General features: G+C 40.9%; 1 protein-coding gene across 5 annotated transcripts in view; it reads right to left on the bottom strand.

Annotated features, from left to right (window-relative positions):
• Window positions 1-22,314, bottom strand: part of LOC102297413 (rho GTPase-activating protein 21) — a 99,638-nt gene that overhangs the window by 52,745 nt on the left and 24,579 nt on the right. For 2 of the 5 annotated variants that reach the window (XM_014336744.2, XM_005932136.3), the window contains exon 1: window positions 2,303-10,551. The exons of 2 other annotated variants lie outside the window; for them this stretch is intronic. In XM_014336744.2, the coding sequence (XP_014192230.1) occupies window positions 2,303-2,614 (312 nt within the window). In that variant the 5' untranslated portion in view covers window positions 2,615-10,551. Of the gene's footprint in view, window positions 1-2,302; window positions 10,552-22,314 lie in introns of those variants that run through there. One more of the 5 variants, XM_005932138.3, reaches the window with a different exon arrangement.

Below are 22,314 nucleotides of genomic sequence, written 5' to 3' on the forward strand. Positions count from 1 at the left end.
TGTGTTCATAATGAATAGCCACATTACAGGAAGGAAATAAGGCTTAATTATCTTACTGCCATCTGTTCATGCTGCAACATTGCTGGAACTTCTGTTATTTCTAATCTACAAGAGAAGTCTATCTGATATAAAATCATTTCGTCTGATGCAAGAGTTTTTGTAAGAATTCTTGGATGCACAGCTGCAGAAAAACTTTATTTACATGCCCACATAGCAAAATAACCATTGAGGACTGAAGAAGATTTGGTGGCAGAAAGTACCACAACATACTGGAGGGGTGAAGTAATTTATTTCTCATCTAATACGAGCAGTGGACTGGATTTAGGTGTTAGACTGATTGAAGACTGCCTCCATCAAAAAAGCAAAGGAGATGGAGGTCCATCATTCTCCTCATCCTTCCACTGAAAGAGATGCAGACACCCGGAGTGGGTGCAACTCTGTTGCTCTGTCTCCTCATGATGAGACAGGACACAGGGAAAGAGCTGAACACCATGAGCGATCAGCCTTTCATCTTTCAAATTTTCCCACAATACCATTAATAAAGTACTGATGGAGGAGGAAATAGCCGCACTTTTGAGTAAAAGAGTACAAATGAGCTTCTCTTCCAATGCTTGGTGTGTTAAAATCAACTATGAAGCATTAAATCACAAGTAATGATCTTTTGCTTAGTCCAAAGTAAATTTTCAAACTATTTTTGTAACCTTTACAACAGTACTAACATTGCACCTTGTTCAAGCAATAGGAAATATTTTATCGTCTCAATCACAGCGACTCAGTATGACGGCATAAGCGATCTTTCCTGGTGTTGTCTGAGCAGCGAGACTCCTGTCACATCCATCACCAAAGTAACGATGGAGCTGAACCACTGCACCACAGGGCGTGCGTTAGCGGTTACTGCTAACACTACCATAGTCGTTCCAGGATGCGGGAGCCTGCCAAGAGTTTCAGCCTCAACCCAGATCTCTCCACAGGCTCTTCTCCTACCAAAATACGGCTTAGGTATGGATCCAAAACAAAGACATTGTTTCTCTGGTTCCTCTTTCCTCTCTCCTGCCTGTCTGCCTGGGAGCAGCACATGTAGAAACCTCCAGAGAGTGGGATGGGTGTGGGCCTAATGGTATGACTGGTGAAATCACCACCAATATCCAGTGGTGTGGAGCTGGATGTAAGCCTCAGTCCATAATGTAACCAGAGGAGAAGAGGGAAAAGAGCTGACGCAGTGCAACTCAGCTGTTTGTTTTGATTTCGTGTTTAAAATTTAAATTCGCATTATGCAATAGTTGAGCTATTAGGCTTAAATGCCTATGGCAAAGCTTTATTTTTCTTACTACTGAATTATAGAAAAAAGAGAAGCAGGATAGAAGGGAAACTATTACTGTCTAGATATTTGAAATGTATAATGCTATAAAGCTGTTCTAAACAAGCTCACAATTACCTGATAAATACTAATCAATTATGCATGCAATCTGTTCATCAAAACACTCACCATTATGTGCACGCTGAGGGCTTGCTGCAGGCTCTGGTACCATATGGCAACACAGACATCAAAGTACATTTCCAAACCTGTTCCCGCTTCTTTATGTATATGCAGTTTGACCAAATCTAAATGGCATTACTTGTGGACTCAGTTTTCTTTCCTTTTCTTAAAAAAAGTGTGTGAGTCACACTCTGCAGCTTTCATACTGTCTTCGTTTTCTTTCCAAACTTCTCTCCCCACAGGCTCTAACATTAGTAATCCTTATTCACTCTATCATAGGAAAATATGCCTTTAATTCCCTAATTTGGCAGCGCAACGGTTGACTTCATTCCACTAAGGTTTAGCCCACTCCACAGAAAATAAAGAATGGCTGCTGTCATGGTTATATTTAAGAAAATAATCGTGAAAATATGAGGTGCAGATGGAACCAAAAACAATATTGTCCCCTGACAATGTCATTCTGAATCTACCCTAGGGACCAATAACAATAAACGAAACCTAACCCAAACACACAGAGACACACTCACATTACCAGAGATATCGGTCAGTGAAACAGGACTACCCTGCTGTTGGGGAGCAGGATGACGCACACAAAATTCCTCAGACAGTACAACAAAGTGTAGCTGCCCCTAACCTCTCCTCCCCGCTCAGATGCTTCCTATGTAAACCTATATGCCTCTGCCAGATATGCCTTAAACACATTTTTTAGGGAGTTTGGTTATCCCCCAGCGCCTCAAAACTCGAGCACAGCTCCACTCTTCACAATCTCAAATTGCCAAGATGCTCTCCAGGATGCTCTCATGCACATGCACACCCACTCCTTACCCGAGATCGGACGCAGTTCTTCCTGGAGGCTTCTCGAAGCCGAGCCCAGGACACGTTGCGGTTGGGACTGGTGAGCCCCAGTTCCACTTCGCCCCAGTAGGCTCTGGCCAAAAGCTGGAACCAAAGACAGTATGGCTCTGACAAGCAGCCATCCACACCCGCTAGTCGAGCCCAAGGGCATCCTCCGGAAGATGGGGAAGGAGAGAGAGAACAACAACCCTGGGATTTCACATCTACATCCCGTAGATCAGGGTGATCCTTCAGGTGAGCTGGCTTACAGCCTGGAGGGAGCCCGTTCCTCTGGGCCAGCATGGCATAGCCAAGACCGAATAGATGAAAACTGCCTTCAAAAAATGCCCCTGTTTGTGTGTCTGTTACCTCTTCTTGTCTTCTGGATATTCTACTTCAAGTTTCTGGCAAAGCTCATTTTGCTGCGTCTCTCTTCCTCGGTCTGTTCTGGTCTCAGTCTGGGGAAACAAGGCTGTTCCTATAAGCGTCCAAGAGATACATGATGTTTCCAGTCAGCCGAGAGGAGAGCACAGCGGCTGAGCGCACTGCAGAGAGCCCAGGCCGACTAACTGACGCACCCACCCACTTACCACACAAAACTCTCCTTGAAGTATGCACACACACACACAGACACACACACACTTTCAGGCAGCCTGAAGTGAATTCTCCTCCTTTCCAGTCTCCTTCATCTCTCTCTCTCTCACTCTTCTCTCCCACAGCAAACCCCCTTAAAACTTTTAGTTGTGCGCTTGCCAACTCGCGCATGCACCAACACGTGCCGAGGGCAATCAATAAATCATAAGAACAAATAAAAGGAGAAAACAAAAGGCGCACACAAGTCAAAGGAAAGAAAAAATGTTCTCAAATTTAAAGTTTCTGAAAGTTTTTCAAGTTATCTGACAGGAAAAATGAACAACTTCATCTTTGGAAGGAGGCAAGTGGGCCTAAGGCAGATAAGGAAATATATATAGTCCAGAGAAATCTATAACCCACAAAAATGTACTAATAATAATCCACCCACCTTTACATGCCTGCAGCTCATCTGGCAACTACAAAGAGCTGATGCCTGGGTGGCACACACGGTGGTCGGAGAGAATACCAGAAGTTGCACAAACACACGGTGACTGCTGCATATTTCCCCTTTATTTATTTGCTTATTTAACAGAAACCATACAGTTAAGCAGAGCTACAAAGCGAACGTTAATCTGCAGCATGTCCCTGTTAGGCTTCTGGCTACATTTTGCCTACAATCTGGCTGAGTTAGCAGCTGTTGTCCAAAGCCAAAAGACAGATGCCGGAATAAAGTTAATAGAGTTTAAGATTTTCAGGGATTGTTCATACACAGCCAAGACTAAGAAAAAAACCTGTCTGAACCACAGTGTTTACTGCAGTCTTAAGCCTAAGCCTTAGGCTCAGTGTTTACTAGTACAAGTGCTGACCATCTTTAATAAGAGCATCCACTGTTACAACAGGAAATAATAGGAGGTGATGTGTGAAAGTATAACAGGTGTCTTTAGAAAACCTTTTTAATGTGGTGTTTCTGTTGCTACTATTCCATGAATAAAGAAACAGAACCTGAGGAAACAGAGCGAGCAAGTGTCATTTCTAAAATTCCCTTTTATCTGACTTCTCCGACTGCTGAAATAATCAGATGAACTTTAGAATTAATTTATATACTGAACAAAAAGCATGGATCTCTTTCCCATCTGTTATTATATAGCTTTCAACTCGTTCCAGGAAATGGGCAGCAAGAGGTTTGTGGGATTCTTAGATCACTTTACAGCGTTAGCATTGTAGCTGCTTCCTCCTGAAAAGTGTGGGGAAAGACAGCAGGGGAATTAGATGCACTCAGATTAGACTGGAATTCAACCAGGGACTGTCGGGTAGTCTCGTAATCCATTATTACTTCACGTGACGTCTTGGAAGTAGCAAGTCATTGAGAACATCTGTGAGGCACCTTTAGCACAATAAATAAAGGCGTGCAGACAAAACAAATCCCACAAAAACACAATTTGAGGTCTTACATGTCACAGAAGGTTATCTACCTTCACCTGTGACGTCTTCTGCATGCACACTCTGGTATTTTAAACTCTGTCTGCAGACACGAGGGGACACAACTGGTACAAGAACCACTAACTGCATTTGAGCTTTTCAACATTAGTTGCGTTCCATAAAACCCCCAAATAACCTTGAGCATGACAGCGATACCCCGCCTCTTTGCCCAGAACAATTTGTTCTCAATTAGACCCTCAACTCCAAACTCTGCAACCCTACAGCCAACGCCTTCATACATCCCCAAGGGAACACCTCTCAAATCCTTCCACCTCTCAAGCTCCACAGAGGCTCAGCAACTGCCTTTTATTTTAGGAGCAGTGAGATGTCTGGGATGACCTCAGCTCTCATACCTTTTAGTAAATCTCTCCGGAAGAGAGCACGGCCCAAACATCAACTTAATATTTAATCACATTTTTCATCCAAGCACTCTCTGGAGCATTTGTGCCGCTTTAACAGCAACTTCAGGATTCCGATGTTCAATGAGTGCGCTTTACACAAAGTGGTGCCATCTTTAATAGCCCGGCGTGTCTCCGGAGTGAGGCATTGTGACTGGACAAATTAGCAGTTCACTTCTAGCAACAGCTAATGCATATCAGTGAACAGCCAGCGTGGTGTGTAAAGTCGTTTAGAATGAGAGAGAAAATGTAAATACAGGCCTATTTTGATTCTGAGGAATATTTGCCATCCGAGACAGCAGCGACCATGAAAACAACATCAGGAACCCAGTCGTGGAATGTTCCTTCTCCGCGTTTGGTTATGAGCATCTTGTTACCACATTCACTCGGCTCGATATAGCATGTGGTATGCTGTATGGAAAAGACGGCAGAAATAGAAGTCGCCAAACACAGGCAGCTGAGACACTTGACTTGAGGAAGCCAAAACAAGGATTAAGTCTTACAAGAATGGTTATGTGCAAGATGCATACAGTGTGTTACACACATGGGGGGTAAGTCATGAGGTACCGCTTGTGTCTCAAGGCAAACAAGACTTCTTACCTCTATTAATGCATTTAAGGATGTTATAGGGTTTCAAACCACATCATATGTATCTGAATTCCTGTAAATCTAAAACACATGATAAGAAAAATGAATTTGTGTTGACTGGGAATTACGCTTGGTGCCAAGCAAACAGAAAGCACCAGACACGCCACACAGAAATATTATGCCGTTACCCCGGCAATATACCTGACCACAACAATGCCATCCACTGGAAACGGGTGTTCTCAGTGTGATTTCATGGTTTGTGTGTGTCCGTGATCAAGAGGAACAGCAACTAGTGCTGATTTGAGGCTTGACGCTGGCTGTCCGTCTCATTTCTCCTGATGTCTTTTAATGTTACCACACACAGAAGGTGATGATTTGCCACAAACTGGACCTAAAGGGGTCATGTGTTACAGCCGTGCATGATTCACAGTTAAAAGAATAATTCTTATCTCTCCTTTACTAGGCTTTGGTGCAGCCCCTGCATTCCTCCACTGAAATAATCCATTTTAGCTGTCTAAATAACTACATAATTGTTCTCTTTGTGTGTTTTTGTGCAGTTATGGTAACAGATTCTCTTTTCCAGCCTCAGGAAGTTACTTTATTTTTTCAACTTTTGCAGAGTTTAGCAGTTGAGTTGAAATTGGTGAATGTGAGTGTAAAAATAGGATGTCATGTTTAAGGATATTATTAAGTATACATGGCAACTTTCATACATCTTAATAATTACAACAGTGTCCTTTTACATGCTTTCTTTCCCATCCTGTTCATTTTGATCAGCACTTGCTTTGCTTTTTTTTGTTTTCTTTTTGTTTTGGATGTTAGTTTGTTTTTTGCAAACAATTTCTACATGGATGGTCCAAAAATTAATTAATTAATTAATTGTCTTGGTGCTGGTTTAGCTCATTGCGTGGAGCAGGCAACCACATGCCATACGACTGAGAGTGGCCAGCCCAGGTTCGAATCAGACCTACGGCCCTTTACCGCATCTCTGCCCTCACCTTTCTATCCTTTCTAAACTGTGTCTATCAAATAAAGCTGAAATAAAATCAACTTCATCTTTCTATCACTTTTTTGCGTCTTGAGCTATGAAAACTGTTTGTTTATCATTTCCTTTGACTTTCTTTGATGTTAAAAATCATCATTTTCTTCACATTGGACTTAAAAGGGATCTGATATGCAAATTTCTAGCTAAATGTTTTTATTGAACTCAGTTCAAGTAGCTTTACATGATTTATAGTTACAGTTATAAATACTTACTGTGAACCTCAGTGCAAGCTGTTTTAGTTCCTCTCCCTTTTATCAAACTTTTGTTTGACTGTCTCCCACTTGCAAACAAAACGTCTTAACGGTAGGTGGGTGGGGTTTCTAAGGTCACGCCCAGAGCTGTGTGACTGACTCGACCACAGAGAATATCTGCCTTTATTGTCTTCATGCAGAGCCAAGAGTATAACAAACGGCCTCCTCAAAATGAGTGTTTACTGTCTCACAGGGATTATTTGCACATACACCTAACTCAGCATTTGAAATTTTGGTTATCTTCAATATGAGCGTGCAGCATTACAATCAAATATTTGAGAGAAAATAAGGAAGACCATAATAGGTACAACTTTTTATATGGATATAAAAGTTTGACACAGGAGTAGTAAAAACTTTAAAAAGTACTGAGTTGTGGATTTGGCTTTGGTTTTTTTTTTTTTTTTCATTATTAGGGGAAATTGAATTGTAGGCTGAAATATTCACAGCTTCTGGGATAATTCAGGGCATATTAGTGAATTACCATAATTGCTGCAAGGACTGTGTCTACAGAGACATTTCATGGCAACATTCATCGGGCGGCCAACCAAAGAAAAAATCTGTTCAGAAAAAAAAAAACTAATTCAGTGTTTTCCATGTTTGTGTAGTTGTAACTTAACTGTATAAAATACACTTAGCTCAAACCTTTGCAGTCTAATACTACAAAAAAAACCCCAAAATATTAATGCGACAAGGCCTTAAAGACTCAAGTCTTTCTCAGGCTTTTGTGTAGCGCACAGCCTATGTTTTTGTTAGTTTATAAAGAAAGTGAAATAAAATAAATGTCATTAACTTTAAATAAAAAAAACACGAAATAAACTTCATAAAATGTCATGAAATCTGAAAAACTGTCAACCTTATCGTGTCTTTCAGGCAGCCAAAAAACCAAAAGTATTCAGTTTATTAAACAGAGAAGAGCTGCAACAGGTTAATGGGGCGCTGCCCATGTTCAAACACATAGTAAAACAGCTCTTTAACACCAACCACGAAAATACTTTGAAGAAATTTATGAGACAACACAAATGTGTAAATTGTCCAATGCTGTCAACCCAAGAAAAGCAGTAACAACAACCCGAGCCTGGACCAGCTGAGAGAAACAACCTGAGGCCAGTCACGGATGGTTGTGAAATTCTATCAGTGGGTGTGGAGGGTGGCACTGTGAAAAACTGACCATCAGACAGAGGGTTTACTGATTGTTGCTGGTCACTGCCCTTGTTGTTGCCTAAACCCAACACACTGCAGTTTGGACTTGCAGAGTTGTTGCCCATTCATGAACTCCATGCATCCATCCATTACACAGAAAAAAAGACTAGTTCTGGTCATATTTTTAACCAGTCTGGTGTTGTTGCTTCTAAATCTAAAACCCGTTCTGAAACAAAACAAAAGGCTAGTCCTAAAATTGGTACCATGAAACTAATGAGTAAGTATATTTTGTCTATTTTGGTTATCCACCCATGAAAACTGCTATGACTTCTATAGAGTTTGAAATGTTTGGTTCAAAGATCTTTCCACAGTCATATCCTCTAAAAATAAATAAATAAATAATAACTCTGCATTGTTGTGGCACACTTGTGACATGTTAGTGTCAGAGTTCACTCTGGATTGTATTTTGACAGATTTTGACAGCTGTAGTCGTCTATAGCTTTGCATGTTTGCAGAGTACCATCTAATCTAATCATCTAATGCCATCTTGGGCTGGTTCTCAAAAAGCACCAAAACTGGATCTAGTGCTGGTGTTGTGTTGCTGAGAAGACTGGCACAAGATGTTACGACTAAAGCAAGAGCTTTGCTGTTATTTTGACAACTGTGAGCGGCGTTAAGCCCAGTCTCTGCTACATAATGCTCAGCTCTACACATTCCTGAAATGCTGCGGTGTTCTAAAAGGACAAAAACTGGCTCACCATTGGCAGTGGCACCATACTGGTGAAAATTAGGTACTGGAGTCTCCCCTGCTGATAATTCTACAAATGGCCTTGTGGTGTCACACAACATCACTTGTAAGGCCAAAGACAACTTAAAGACTGCAGCTGTGGTGAAATAAAGGCATAGATGAAGAAACAACCAAGCGTTTTAGGGACTAGTGCGGGATTTTTAAAGACCACTTATGAGTCTTTAAGATGAAATCACATTAGTGACATGCTTATACACCAGACCAGACCAGATCAAGTTCAGTTTGGATTTCTGGATTTGGATAGCCTAAAACAAGCTGGAGCTCGTCCTGTTCTTTTACTTGTAAAGGAATAAGCTAGCTCTTACAACAGAAATATCCTCAAAATCTAACAGCCAAAGTTGTGTTTCGTCAGTTGTTAAACTCATATCAGATGTTTATATTTCTAAGGGACACAACACAATGGAAACGAATTGCTGCTTCATTTTAATCCACTCAAATCTTGGAGTCTCAGATTTATTAGATGATTATCTGCAGCTCTTATTTGTATAACAAAGGAGAAAAGGCCTGTGGTCTGTGCGCAGCTGACAGGATCTCTGGATGGGGATTAAAGACACAAGGCACCGACCAGGCTCCAAAAACTACAATAAGTAGTTTTGAAGTCTCCAATTGGTGTGTGTATGTGTGCGTGTTACCCATTATGTATCTGTGGCTGTGAATGTGTGTGTTTTTGTGTCTGTGTGTGGTGCAGAGAGCCAGAAAAAAAGAGAAAGTCTTGCAGGAGGATTAGGCTCGATTCAGGGGTAGCTTTTCAAGACTCCTGGCGGGTGTAAGATCTAATCTGGACATGCTGCATCTGGGATCCGCGCGGTATGGCTTACTGTAACAAAGGCCTGGCTAATGAGGGACAGGGGACAGACTGCACCCACACTGTTGCACACCCATAAAGCCCTTCTTCATAATGCTCTCAGAGGGGTACAGAAGGGGTATGAACCCTGCAAGTTACTACTGTGGGGAGGTAACAGGCTGCTGAGCTGATCAGGCAGATATCCAAGCAGACTGAGCTTGTTTTAAGCTCAGTTAAGTACCCAAATCTGAGTGTATGAGGCCATGATTGTTTATAAGGGGTTATAATATAATTTTAGTGCACTCTATCTGCCAGGGAGGACAGAGTTTGGGTGTACATGCACAACCAGCCTCTTTCTCCTGGAGGGAAGGGATAGTAAATAAAGACAAAGCAAGAAAGTGAGGGAAGCTGTTGCAGTTAGAAATAGTATAAACAGTGTCCTTAAAGCAGTAAAAATCAGAAATACTTTAGTGAGTTAAATAAGAACATACAATAGGAGAAGCTTGCACAAAAACATAAATAAGCGTCTTTTTATTGCTTAAGTTTGTGTTCACATACATCAATAGATGCATCTTGTTAATCTTTGTTTCCTTGTTTGCCATGGTAACGCCTCACTTCTACCTACTTCCTATCAAAAAACATTACGTGTGAATTTGAGCTTACTGACATGATAAATACCTGGCAATTCATGTCCATGACTGCTAAAAAGCTGATACATTTGCAATCGATTTTCAAAAGTCAAAAGCCTCAAGCTAAAAAATCCTCTACCAACACAACAGCGGACTTTTCTCATGCATGCTTTGGTCATGAGGAGGATGTTAGCACAAGCTTTCTTTCTTTTCATGTTAAAAAGCATCCAATTCAAACATAAGCCATGATGCAACATCTCAAAATCTACCAGTCCAAGTCCCTGTGAGTCATGCCCACGACATATTTATGAACCAGTGCATTGCTTCTCTTCCACTGGCAAAAACAATTATCAAAATCCACAGTTTGCTATGGAGACCATCTGTGTGGAGCAGAGAAGAAATTGCATGACAGCCTCAAACTTCCAGGAAAGAAAAAAAAAAACAGGGGATTTCCTTCAGGTCGGCTGCAGTGAGAAGTATGTGTTGGACACTCACGGAAAAACTAACAGTTGAAGACAAAAGCCTGGGTGCAGGAGGAGGAGGAGGAGGGTGGCAGGGGTGTGGGTGGGGGGGTTTGCATAAGCTTGGTGTATTAGCAAGCTCCCCTGTGAAGGAGCCCTGCTTGATCTGGACAATTGTCCCCAGGCACCTTCAGACAAATGCTTCTGCCAATCAAGCATTCAGTAGTCTGCACATTCACTCCTCAGCAGCTGCTCTCACACAGAAAGAAAAGCAGCAAATATGTTTCTGATGACAGCCCGACCCACACCTCTCGAATGAAAAAGAAAAATCGCTGCCGATGTTTAATTATTACATCTCTCCTTCTCACTCAGGCAGTTTCCCTCAGGGAGAAACCATATGGTTCAGGAGAGGTGAGATGACAAAGAGGCCCAGATCATCTCTGAGCGTTAATGAAGACACAGCAATGCTCCTGTCGGACTGACAGAGATGTGCGATAAACCTTTGTTTGAAGTCCGCCTCACTGGGTCAACATGCATCATCTTACCCGCCGCCGCTACTATGCAAACAAAGCAGGTCTGACATGGCCCTGCTTAACTCTCAGACATCTCAGACTTATGTCCCTATTTTTGGCTCTTCTGAATTCCATGTTTGTAAATGATTATGTAACCTCAAGCGTGTAAGACACAATCAAGCTATATACTTTTTATTTTTTAGGAAAATCAGGGCAATCAGGATATGCGTTTCAGTCATGTCACTTGGTTGCATTAAAAGCTATAAAGCAATAAAGACAAGCAGATGGGTAGACCACTGGGTGTTTTCCACTGGGTTTGTGGAGCTCACCAGTTAAAGGGACTGGAACGAGAAGGTTGACTGGTTATAACTTAATAATTTATCAGACAGGCACACAGTAATCACTACAAGCTTCACACAAAATGCAGAAGGACACACATATCTACCAATTAGACACAGCTGAAACAGACAATGTGTGCCTCAAGCTCTCTTCTGAGCCTCTTAGCTCCAGCTGAAAGTCATACACAACACCGCAATAATAAGATCCCAGAAAGTAACAATCTACAGATTCTGACAACCCTGTTTTTGTGTTGCATTATCATAAAGATTTTAAGGCTGACTACCTGCAAAGAATAAAAGAGTGGGTTTCTCAACTCTTGACACTATACTATTGCTTTTTTCAGTCTAGGACTATCCAGATTTACAGAATACGAGTTGAGCACCAAGGTGATGATCTTAACGAGTTGGGATAATAACAAAAAAGCGTTAAAATGATCAGACAGATCAGCTGTTTCAAGCAACATGGGACCCGTTGGCTAGCCTCTGTGGACACTGGTCAATTTTTCAAGACTTCCTGTGTAGCCAAAAACTATTAATGGGCTAATAAAGAGCTAAACCATCATAAGTTTTCATTTGTGCAAAGAAAATCTACTCAAATCCAAGTGTTGAACAGAACTCATACTACTCGAGGACTTCAGACAGAAAGCAAAAAGCTTCCAGTTGCAGATGAATGTGCAGAATTTGTTTGCAGTGATAAATAATCATGCAGAGTCGCTAAACATTCGCAAGTTGCAGCTGTTCAAATTGCTTGCAAAAAATCCATAACATGCAGCTGACATTTGCTTCTAAAGAACTAAAAAGTGAATTGTGAGAAGACTGGATGTTTATTCACAGTCAACCCAGTTTGTCCTGTTATTCCTTAACAATGACCGTTCTGTCACTGATTTTGGGACAGATGGTCCTCAAACCACGTGATTCTCAAAATTCCTTAAAATAAATAAATAAATACCTACACAAAATTATTGGTGACTTTAAACTCTCTTCCAATGTCACCTGGGATTTCTACTAACCCCCCGTGACCCACTGGAGGGCAAAGAGGATATAGATTATGGATGGATAATGCAGAATAATGCACCACTTCACACATATCTGCTTTGTTCCATTTCCAGTACAACTGCAACCAGTACTGATGAACCTGACATGAAGAAATCTCATTGAAGCAATATATTTTTAACCATGTAGCATGGCAATGGTGTGAATGACTCTACAGCAGTAGCAGATGCTACCAGGGATTAACTGTGGGAGCAGTTTGATGTGACTGGGTCAGATTTAACACATCATACACAGGATTTGTGATTAAATGTGGTTCTATAGGGTCTGTTTAGGCTTCAGAAACCAAAAAAACCCGATGAAAATGAAACAGGATTCACCGTACATAAGATACCACTATTCATCCAGAATGCCATAAACCACCCGCATGTGGAAACTGAGCGCAGACATCATCAATCAGTCACTGGCACGTGCGGACAAACACCTGAGTCAGAAATGTGGGAATATGGTACATAGGCTAAGCTGTCCACCCTGAATGTAAACTCTGGCTTTGGAGTCGTCTGAAAGGCTCCTTTGAGAAGTTGTATTACTCCTATTTGCCACCGTGCGCTTTATAAAGAGAGCATATAGCAACGGTGTAAGCTGATCTTGGAATTTCAATAGCTGAGGTTTGAGGCTACATTGCTGGAGGGAGGATAGGAGTGGAGGGTCCACTCATTCCAGACGCATGCCTGATGGATGCATAATGATGGTGTAATGGGTGACAACACATGGAGAACAGCGCCCAGCCAGGCAGACACACTTGGCTCAGCATAAAGAAACTTCATTTAATAAAATGTTGATTCATTAAAGCAAAGATAATGTCGTGCAGGCTGTCACTGTGGTTTAACTGGTGCAGCAGAAGTTCAAGCGGTGTATAATGACACATAAACCATGTAGGATTAACAGGGGGCTGATGACTGCCTGTGAGAATGGGAGCAGAATGTCCGACTTAGCACCTTTTTAAAACTACTTTAATAATTAAATGAGGGATTATTGGGATTTCAAAACCCTGTTTCACATGTGTGTTTGTCATTACTATAGGAAATGAAATAATGACTATCAACCTATAGTCACTGGCTACTTTATTAGGTATAACAATTCAAATGTTAACTGTCAAATGGCATTGGTTTGTTGGTGTCAGACAGGCTGGTCTGAGTATTTCAGAAACTGCTGAACTACCTGGATTTTCCCACAAAATCATCATTTTCACAATGGTGTGAAAAAAAGAGCACCTTTGGGATATGGTGGACCAGGAGATTGGCATCATGAATGTGGAGCTGACAAATCTTCAGCAACTGTTTGAAGCTATCATATGTACAAACCAAAATCTCTCAGGAATCCTTCCAGCACCATGTTGAACTTATACAAAGAAGAACTGAGGCAATTCAAGAGGCAAACGAGGATCCAAGCTGGAATTAGAAAGGTATGCCTAACAAAGTGTGAGTGTATTTAGCTAATATTATCAATTTTATGCCACAATGAAGAGCTGAAATACTTCAGAATGGATGCACATTGAAGATTTGTTTTGTTATCCTGGCACAATTTGAGAGATTAAGCAATGTAAAAAAAATAATGTGCAGCACTAACCACCCAAATTACCATTTTAATCACTATTCATATAAGCCCAGAACTGATTGGACCTGATTGGTGCATACCTAATTCAGACCATCCTTACTAAGTAACATCAAGTAACATCAAATCCTCACATCCAAAGACACTAGAGCCAGAGAATATTTTACTTTTTTATTTGTTAAAATCATTATTTAATTTAGAGCAAATCATATCATGTGATGCCATCAAAACAACACTTAACTGCGACAGGAAGACGATTAGTGAATGATTGGAGAAGACAACCATTAATAAAAAGACAAGGCAGAATGAAGCGCGCGATCACCTGTCACTGCACCACTCAGTAAATACCCAGCCTGTCATATCTTGCATCCAGCCCCGGCTATTCTAGTCGACTGGTGAAATATTCAAAGCTGCCATTCAAAATTCATAAGCTACTGGAGAGATGCTATCAAGCTCTAAAAATACCCTTTACTACATAACAGAATATGAAATATTCATCTTGATATGAACACTTTCAGCTTGTCTGGCAATGTCTCATGTTTACTTCTGTCACGTGCAGCACATTGCTGAAAGCAGCAGTAAATATTCTCTTGATTGCAATTATTACTGCTGAGAGTCATCTACTTTAGAGAGGACTGACACACAGCTCTGCAGAACAGGAGTGAGCCTGCTTTCAGGATTGTATCACTACTTTTCAGGCTTTTGGCTTCCTAATATGAATTTTTCATGTTTTCTTTGAAATGTAACCAACTATGACGTGTTTAACATGTAGTTACAAATACAATTTCAATTCACTTGCTAAAGGAGGATCGTCAAAGTGGCCTGCTAAAGGTTTGATCCAGCCCACTGGATGGGTTTGTAAAATGTGAAAATTAGTCATTAATTCCAATTTTATCAAATAAAATGCCTCACTGTTCCTGCTGCGAGGACTGTATAGCTCGAGGCTCCATTGCAGGAAGTCTGCAGGTTCAGATGGGTGCAAAAAGACTCTCAGGCAGCAGCAACCAGTAGAGCAATGAAGAGCCAAAACTGTAGGCCAACTGACAGCAGAAACCATTGGTGATTGGAGACTAAGACAGCTTTCCATAGGTTCACCTACATGGCGCTAGACAGACCACATTGACTAAAGGTTGAATTTCCATAATTTTGGCTTCAGCTGAGACGGTGAGTTCGGGCTGTTAGGGTGGGGTGAAAGCATACCTCTGTAAAGTAAAGGCGTGTGCTTGAATTATAACACCAGGCAAAATGAGAGCTTTATAACAGAAATTAGTTCATTTTATCTCAATTATCATGTTTTCATAATCACTGGAAACCAAAATCATACTTGAGATTTAAATAATATTAATACCCAGCCCTGATGCCCTGTAATTTTAGTAATTTAACATTGAATTCATTACATAATAATGAAAATAACAGCTGAGGGCCTTCTTTTCACTAATAGATGAGTCCTGGTAACAAAACATTTATGGGTATTTGGCTAATGCTAACGCCAACATATAAAAGATAATCTGTAATGCATTTCTGCATTTAGTGGACTGTAACAGATCTGGTATGTGACAGATCTGGTACTGGTTATGACAAGAGGCACTCTGCACTCGAGCCAACACTGATGAGGGCTGTGGGACACGCCCTTTAAAACACACACACACACACACACACAGTGCTGGTCTGACCAAGAGCTGTAAATTACACCACTATTAAGACCCAGGAAGCGAGGGACTGTGTGATGGAGAATAGTGAGACAGAATATGAGAGAAACAGAGAGGAAGAGTTAAAGAAAATGAGCACTCTGAGTGTGGAAGCCCAGAGTGTGTGAGAAAGGAATGATGGTCCTTGGAAAACACCATGGTGCTTTCCCTGCATACACATGGCCTGACTTGGAGAACATACAGTACTGCAGATCTCCCCTCCTCCTTCATCCACTTCCTTTCATCCCTCATTTTTCTGCCAACGGGCGTGTCCTCTAAACTCCCCCTCTTCTCCCGACGCCCTTTGCTGCACTTCATCAGACCGCCGAGTTTAGCCGCAGAAGCTTCATCAGTTTAAACGTTGACATGCACGCCCAGCAAGTCACTCAGTGACATCATGTTGCATTCAATCAAAATGACCGCTCTGCAAAACCACAGTTGTTGCATAGTAACAGTCCGACACAGCACATGAGCCTGTGCCACTATGAAGATGTGATGTAATATGTAAAAATAAAACAAAAAAACAAACAAACAAACAAACAAACAGGATCTCTGGGACAGAATTACACTGTCTAATTTCAGCTTTATGAGAAAACATATGATTGGGTTCGGGTATTACTTCTCAGCTCGCTGGGTGGCATATGATCCGGGTCTGATTTATGATGGATCAACATTAAAGCAACAAATATTCCAGATTCAATTATATAATCAAATATTAAAACAAATTCAATATTTGATGGTGAAAATGAATAATCGACTGTGGAAAAAAGCAGCAGCACCAGCAGCTTTTTGTCTCCTTAATGGCACAAGACGCACCAGAAACATTGTTAGGCAAAGCGCTGCTGGGGTTAACTGATCACTTTGTATTTGCATTACCACATATGTTGTTGCAAATTAGGAACAGCCACATGGCAATGGTTTATGTTTGATGTGTTGGTCACAGGTTGTGTGAACCCAAAGAGCATTGCATGCCAGCAGTTGTGAAGTCTATGAATTTGACAGGCTGGATAAACTGCCTCCTGCTAGGAGGGAGAAAGCAGGAGAGAACAGACTGAATTAACCTAGTGTCATTTGGAAATATAAATGGAGTGATATGAGCTGAACAACTGGAAGTGAATGAGCAGCATTAAGTCATAACATCTGTCTGGTTCTTTTGTTTTTTACTGTACTCTTTTAGGCCAGTCTGTCAGATAAGTGGAAGGAAGTGGGCGGATGGATGAATGGATGTAGTAGTTTTGTATCTCCTAGGGATTTATGCCAGTGTTTTGAAAGATCAAATGTGATTTTGTCTGATTTTGGTGGAAGTCAGGACTTACTTCTCGCTATGTCGTTCCAGAAAAGATCGGAATGACGATGTGACGGAAGCGGCAGTGAAAAACAGAGGGAACAGTTCAGAAACTGGACGTTCCAAGTTAGTGTCTTCGGAAGAAAAAGGAGGGCCAGGAGACATCAGTGAGATAAGGCCATGAATTCAGGGTGAAATAAGGGATTGCAGATAAACTAAGAGCCCCAAGAGATGATGGACTCAACTGAAAAATGGTCTGGACCGTGCATAGCTGTTGCTAACGTCAGCCAGCACTGCCGCTCAGGGTGGAGTTCATGAGGGTTCGTGTGACCTGCTGCAGAAAGAGAGACAGACATTGGATTTGTACGGGGCGGGGCAGGTGTGGCCAAACAGTAATGTCCTGTATTAGCTGTGGAGACAAGAATGTTGTCTTTCAGCTGAGCGCTGACGTCACCTGGAGGAGAACAGTTCCCTGACTGATGCTGTTTGATGTCCGTCTGGGTTTTAACAAGCGCATTTGAATTATTGACCAACATCTAGCATCCGCTCGAGTCTAAAGGCTGTCTCGTTTCATTCACAGAAGGACCATCACACAAATACTGAATCAAAGCATTCTTTTAATGCAGAGTATTTACACAAACAGCATCCATGTATTCAGCTGACATCACAGGCTCTTTGCAGCTACACAGGTCCCTGCTTTTCTTAGACCTGTTCTATTCTGCTCTCTGTGAGTCTATCCAACAAAACCCAGTTATGTAATAAGGACCTAGGCCAGCTGAGCTGAAGAAAAGACTATTTAGCTTTCCACCTCCCTCCCTACAGCACGGAGCAGCTCAAGCCATTATTCACTGGAATGTTTTCCTCCCATGTTTGTCCAGAAGGACAAAAGCTCTAAAGCCACACAGTCGACAAATCAGCACCACGTATGTTTGTGTGACTGTACTTTTTAAATCTGGAGTAAATGAGACCACTCTGACTGATGAGTAACCTTTTACAGGAACCACTTAAACAATAGCTTTTCTTAGACATGTTTAAACACTTTTAATCTGTAATGCCTTGCGCATCAAACATGTCCAGAGTCTATGATAATGAGTTATGTGGGCAAATCTCCCAAGAACTTGGAAGGGTTTTTTTGTTAGTTTGTTCTTTATATCAAAATTAATATCATAGTTTCAACAAAAATTGGGTTATTTTAATGTCAAGGATGTAGAGGATCAGAATAGGAATGACACTAGGAAACAATAAGAGATCTTTCTAATAAACTCAGAAAACATGCCAGTACTTGGTTTTCTGAAGCACTGCAGGTACTGTAAGCAGTGTACATACGTAGGATACAATTCTTCCGGAACCGATAAAGGCAGCAGACACCTACAAGTGTTAAGTCTTACCTGCTGAAGAAGAAGAAGCAGAAGATTGCCAGCAAAATGGAAAGTTGGTGACTAGTGCAGTAAAAATTTGGTGTGGAAGTACTTTACATCCTTCTCCATGTTACCATTTTGCTTAAGAACAACTAGCATTGGCTCACAGACAGTAGAAAACACGGAGGTGGCTATTTTGATGTCATCTATTTCTTACTGAAATCCCATTTTGAAGCCTTAAGATAAGAACTTCTGTAATCCCCATCACCATTTTAATTCAAATTTACCTAAAATGAGTGAGTGGGCTTATCATGAAAGTGTTTACGGAGGTAAAGACAGAAAGTCGTTTTCCCGCAGACTTCTAAAGGACCCGGAACAATTTTTGCAACCACAGCTATCGCCATCTGGTGGCCTCCATGTGAAATGCAGGTTAAAGACACTTTTTTTTTCTGACCCAGATGAAAATGTTTTATACTATCCCTGCACAAGATAAAATGTTTGCAAATAAAAGGTTATGCTCATGCAACTACCTTTTTAATAACATTATGCAGACTACTTGGCAACCATCCTACGATTTCAGTCAATGTTAACATTTCAAATAAACTGTCTAATGCCACTATGTTGGGGATTTAAAATTTAAGCATATGTGATACTAATTTTGTTTTGGTAGCAAAATGAATATCAAGCATGATGCAATTCTAATTTTACTTTTAATGGCGTCAACGCTTGCAGCCCCACGCACGGGGCGATCCACGTTAACTCGCTAACAGAGATTTGCCACGTTAATGCGGTTATGGCGTTAACATAATTTTAATGAGATTAACGCTGACAGCACTACTTTTAATTGAATTTGGAATTATTTAAACTTATTCAACTGAACTGAATAAGTCAGTTTTTGGTACATTATCTCATTTCTACGTGCACTTTGATACAAGGCTTATCTTCTAACCATGACTCCTTCTCTGCTAAAATAATGAATGTAGCCGTTTATGAAATAAAGGAACAATGCTGCACATTTTTTATAATAATTTGGACATATGACACTGATCAAACAACTCAAGGTCCTGAAGAAGCTTTGTAAAATCCCTTCAACATGGCCACGTAGAGGAGCCTGGATCACAAAAGGTTTCAGGATGTTCTCTTAGCAAATTGTGGTTTGTAGCCTGTTAAGCTTGTTGCAGTTTTCTTTTGGCATAAAATGAGATGTCAGTTTTATACTCACTTTACTAAACTTTAGAGGAAAACATCCGGCTGCTCTGACAGTTGTGCTCCGAGTCCTCATCTGTTGGCTCATACTCAGATTATCTAAAGGATCTGAAGTGTGACTGCTAACTGAGGAAGAAAGTGTGGATCAACAGTAATTGTTAACATATGTGCCAGCTGCCATGCACAGTCGTAGAACTTTAAATTGAAATTTTCTGTCTCACTGTCACAAATTTCCTTACTCCCCACTTGGGGCTGTCCACATGACCTAAGCATTAATATACAATCTGAACATGAATTAAAATAAATCACTGCTTGTTACTCTGCTGCATTTTTTAGCTTTCAACTAAAGCTTATAATAGCGAACACTGCTGCCTAGTTATTTTAAAACTGGCATTTTGGTTAATTTATTTGTGAGCATCATTATTTCAGCTGCGTTCTTCTTGTGTCAACATTCTTAGCATTTACAACCAGTTCAGGGAGAGTCTCCTTTGTGCTTATTAACGATCTCCCCTCAAAGAAAACTCGGTTTGCAGCAACCATAAAATATTCAACCAAACATAGCATGCATAAATAATGTTTACAAATATATACAAATGAGCAAAAACCATTCCTGGAAAAAAGGACTAGCAGGCTAGCAGAATTAGTGGAAGGAAAACAAAACTCAAGAATATAAAAGAGGGGCCCAACAATACAAATAATTGCATGTCCACATGAATAAAAGGTGTCAAAAACTGTGACTCAGCAGCATCTATTGTTTATACTGGGATAAGGCACATGTGTGAGCTTATGTGCTACTGTAAAAGGGAAAGAGAAAGGGCTGTTGGTGCTACTGCATGTCCAGATTGAAGGCCAGATGGCTTCACAAGCAAACCACTCTGACTGCCACTTGCTTGTGCCACCACCATGGGAGGAGGGAGAGGGCCTGTGTGTATGTGTGTGTGTGTGTGTGTGTGTGTATATGGGTGTGTTTGTATGTACAAGAAGAAGTCAGTGATGGTGGTTAAGTGATTAAGTATTAAATCTGTTTCTAATCTGCTGGCGGGTGATTTCTACAGGAGACAGAGAGGACTTTTGTGCAGCTTTCACACATATTAAAACTAAAGAGAAAACAGTGCCGAAAACACTGACATACACAAACACACTGAGCTTTCACTGGCATGTAAAATGGTGTAAGGTTTCAAGGTTAAGGCTAAAGGTCAAGGGTTATAGGAGAGCAGCACACAAGACACTTAGTCTTAGTGGAGACGCCGAGAGACAAAGGCACCGAGTCAAGCGAGGTGGGAAGGCTTCAGACAGTCTTTGTTTATTTCACAAACCTACAGTGTTTTGATACTTAAACAACAACTTAAACAGGTCATTGTTGTGGTAGTCTCCTGTCTGGAGGTTATTTTTTACATTAATGCAAATGCAAAAAAGCTTACGGGAAGCTTAATCCATCTAAACTGACATGAGAAAAAAAATCTAAGGTTAATCTTTGGAGGAAAAAAAAGAGGGAAAAGCAGAGAAAGTAGTTCAAAACGTAGCAATGGTACCCTTAACCTGTTTATAGTAGGAAACTGCCACGTAGTGATACTAAGAGGGCTGTGGATTGCTGTAAAAGCAAAAAGCTACAATTAAATAGAATCAGAATCAGAATACTTTATTGATCCCTGGGGGAAATTATTTTTTGTTACAGTGCTCTCAAGGAAGAAGTGCAAAGAAAAATAAAGGCAAAGCAGCAGGGGTTCAGCTAAATCCAGACCTTATTCATTTAGCACCTTGGACATCTAAATTGGCATGGACCAATCGAGCAGGTAAGAGTGAGACAAGACTGGCAGCAATACAGCCACAGATAACTTTAAGTAACAGTATCAGCCGTCAAAGAATACCTAACATCTACTCTGTACGCACAACAACTCCTAATCCATTTAGGAGAGCCAAGATCAGCTGCTAAACAGAGTAAACCTCACCCAGTCAATCCCATTGACAGGAATGTTCCACCAATCACATCAGGAATAGTGGCAGGAGACACTTTATAGCCCTGCGTTGCTGCCTCAGGACTTTACTGCAATAAACTGGCTGCAAAAGCTGAAGCAGCCATTCTCCAATCAAGGGGCCAGAGAGTGAACAAGTACTGCATTACTTTATGACACAAGGTTAGAGGTTCTTTTGCACCATCATAATTATTATGTTTAAATAAGGTAAGAAAACAATTATGTTCATGGTTGGAAGTGGGATGTTTTGGGTTTTTTTTAACATTCTGCATTTCTGCGTAAATGGACTTCCCTGTTTGCATCTGCCCTAATTATACAATAGCCACATGGCTTTGTCACTTGCCGGGAAAATACCACTTTTAACTCCCAAAGCCTCGTTTGCAGACAATAGCTAATGATCACCACATCACCTTTACTCAAGCTTAAAATAAAATGTTGAATGACTGCTTTAATCACACATGGACGATTCACGCATATTTGTATAGTGACCCGACTACATAAAAAGGTCTATTTTAGGCCAGGAAAATAAAAACATTGCATGCTCTGTCCCTCAAAAAACACAACAAAGACTAATCCTAATCCCTCAGACATTTTTTAAACCACTGAAGGTGTGTGAAAATTGGGAAATATCGGTGACAAAGTTGGTAAGTTGGCAAAAATTACATAAAGTGAAGGGTAACAATCACTGCTACTGAGCTCAGTGTCACACCACATTTTGTAAATTGAACCCACATTCTCTGTATGAGGTTATGAACTGCTCTGCTTGGGGTGAGCTTTAAGGAACAACCTGTGTGTGTGACCATCCCAGACGTTTCCTGTAGCGCGGATGTGTTGTGACCTTCAGCCAGAGTGCACGTCTTCAGCCCGATAGGCCTGCACGAGT

Source organism: Haplochromis burtoni, unplaced genomic scaffold (assembly GCF_018398535.1).
Source record: "Haplochromis burtoni strain Fernald_Lab_line unplaced genomic scaffold, NCSU_Asbu1 Contig_155, whole genome shotgun sequence".
Taxonomy (NCBI): domain Eukaryota; kingdom Metazoa; phylum Chordata; class Actinopteri; order Cichliformes; family Cichlidae; genus Haplochromis; species Haplochromis burtoni.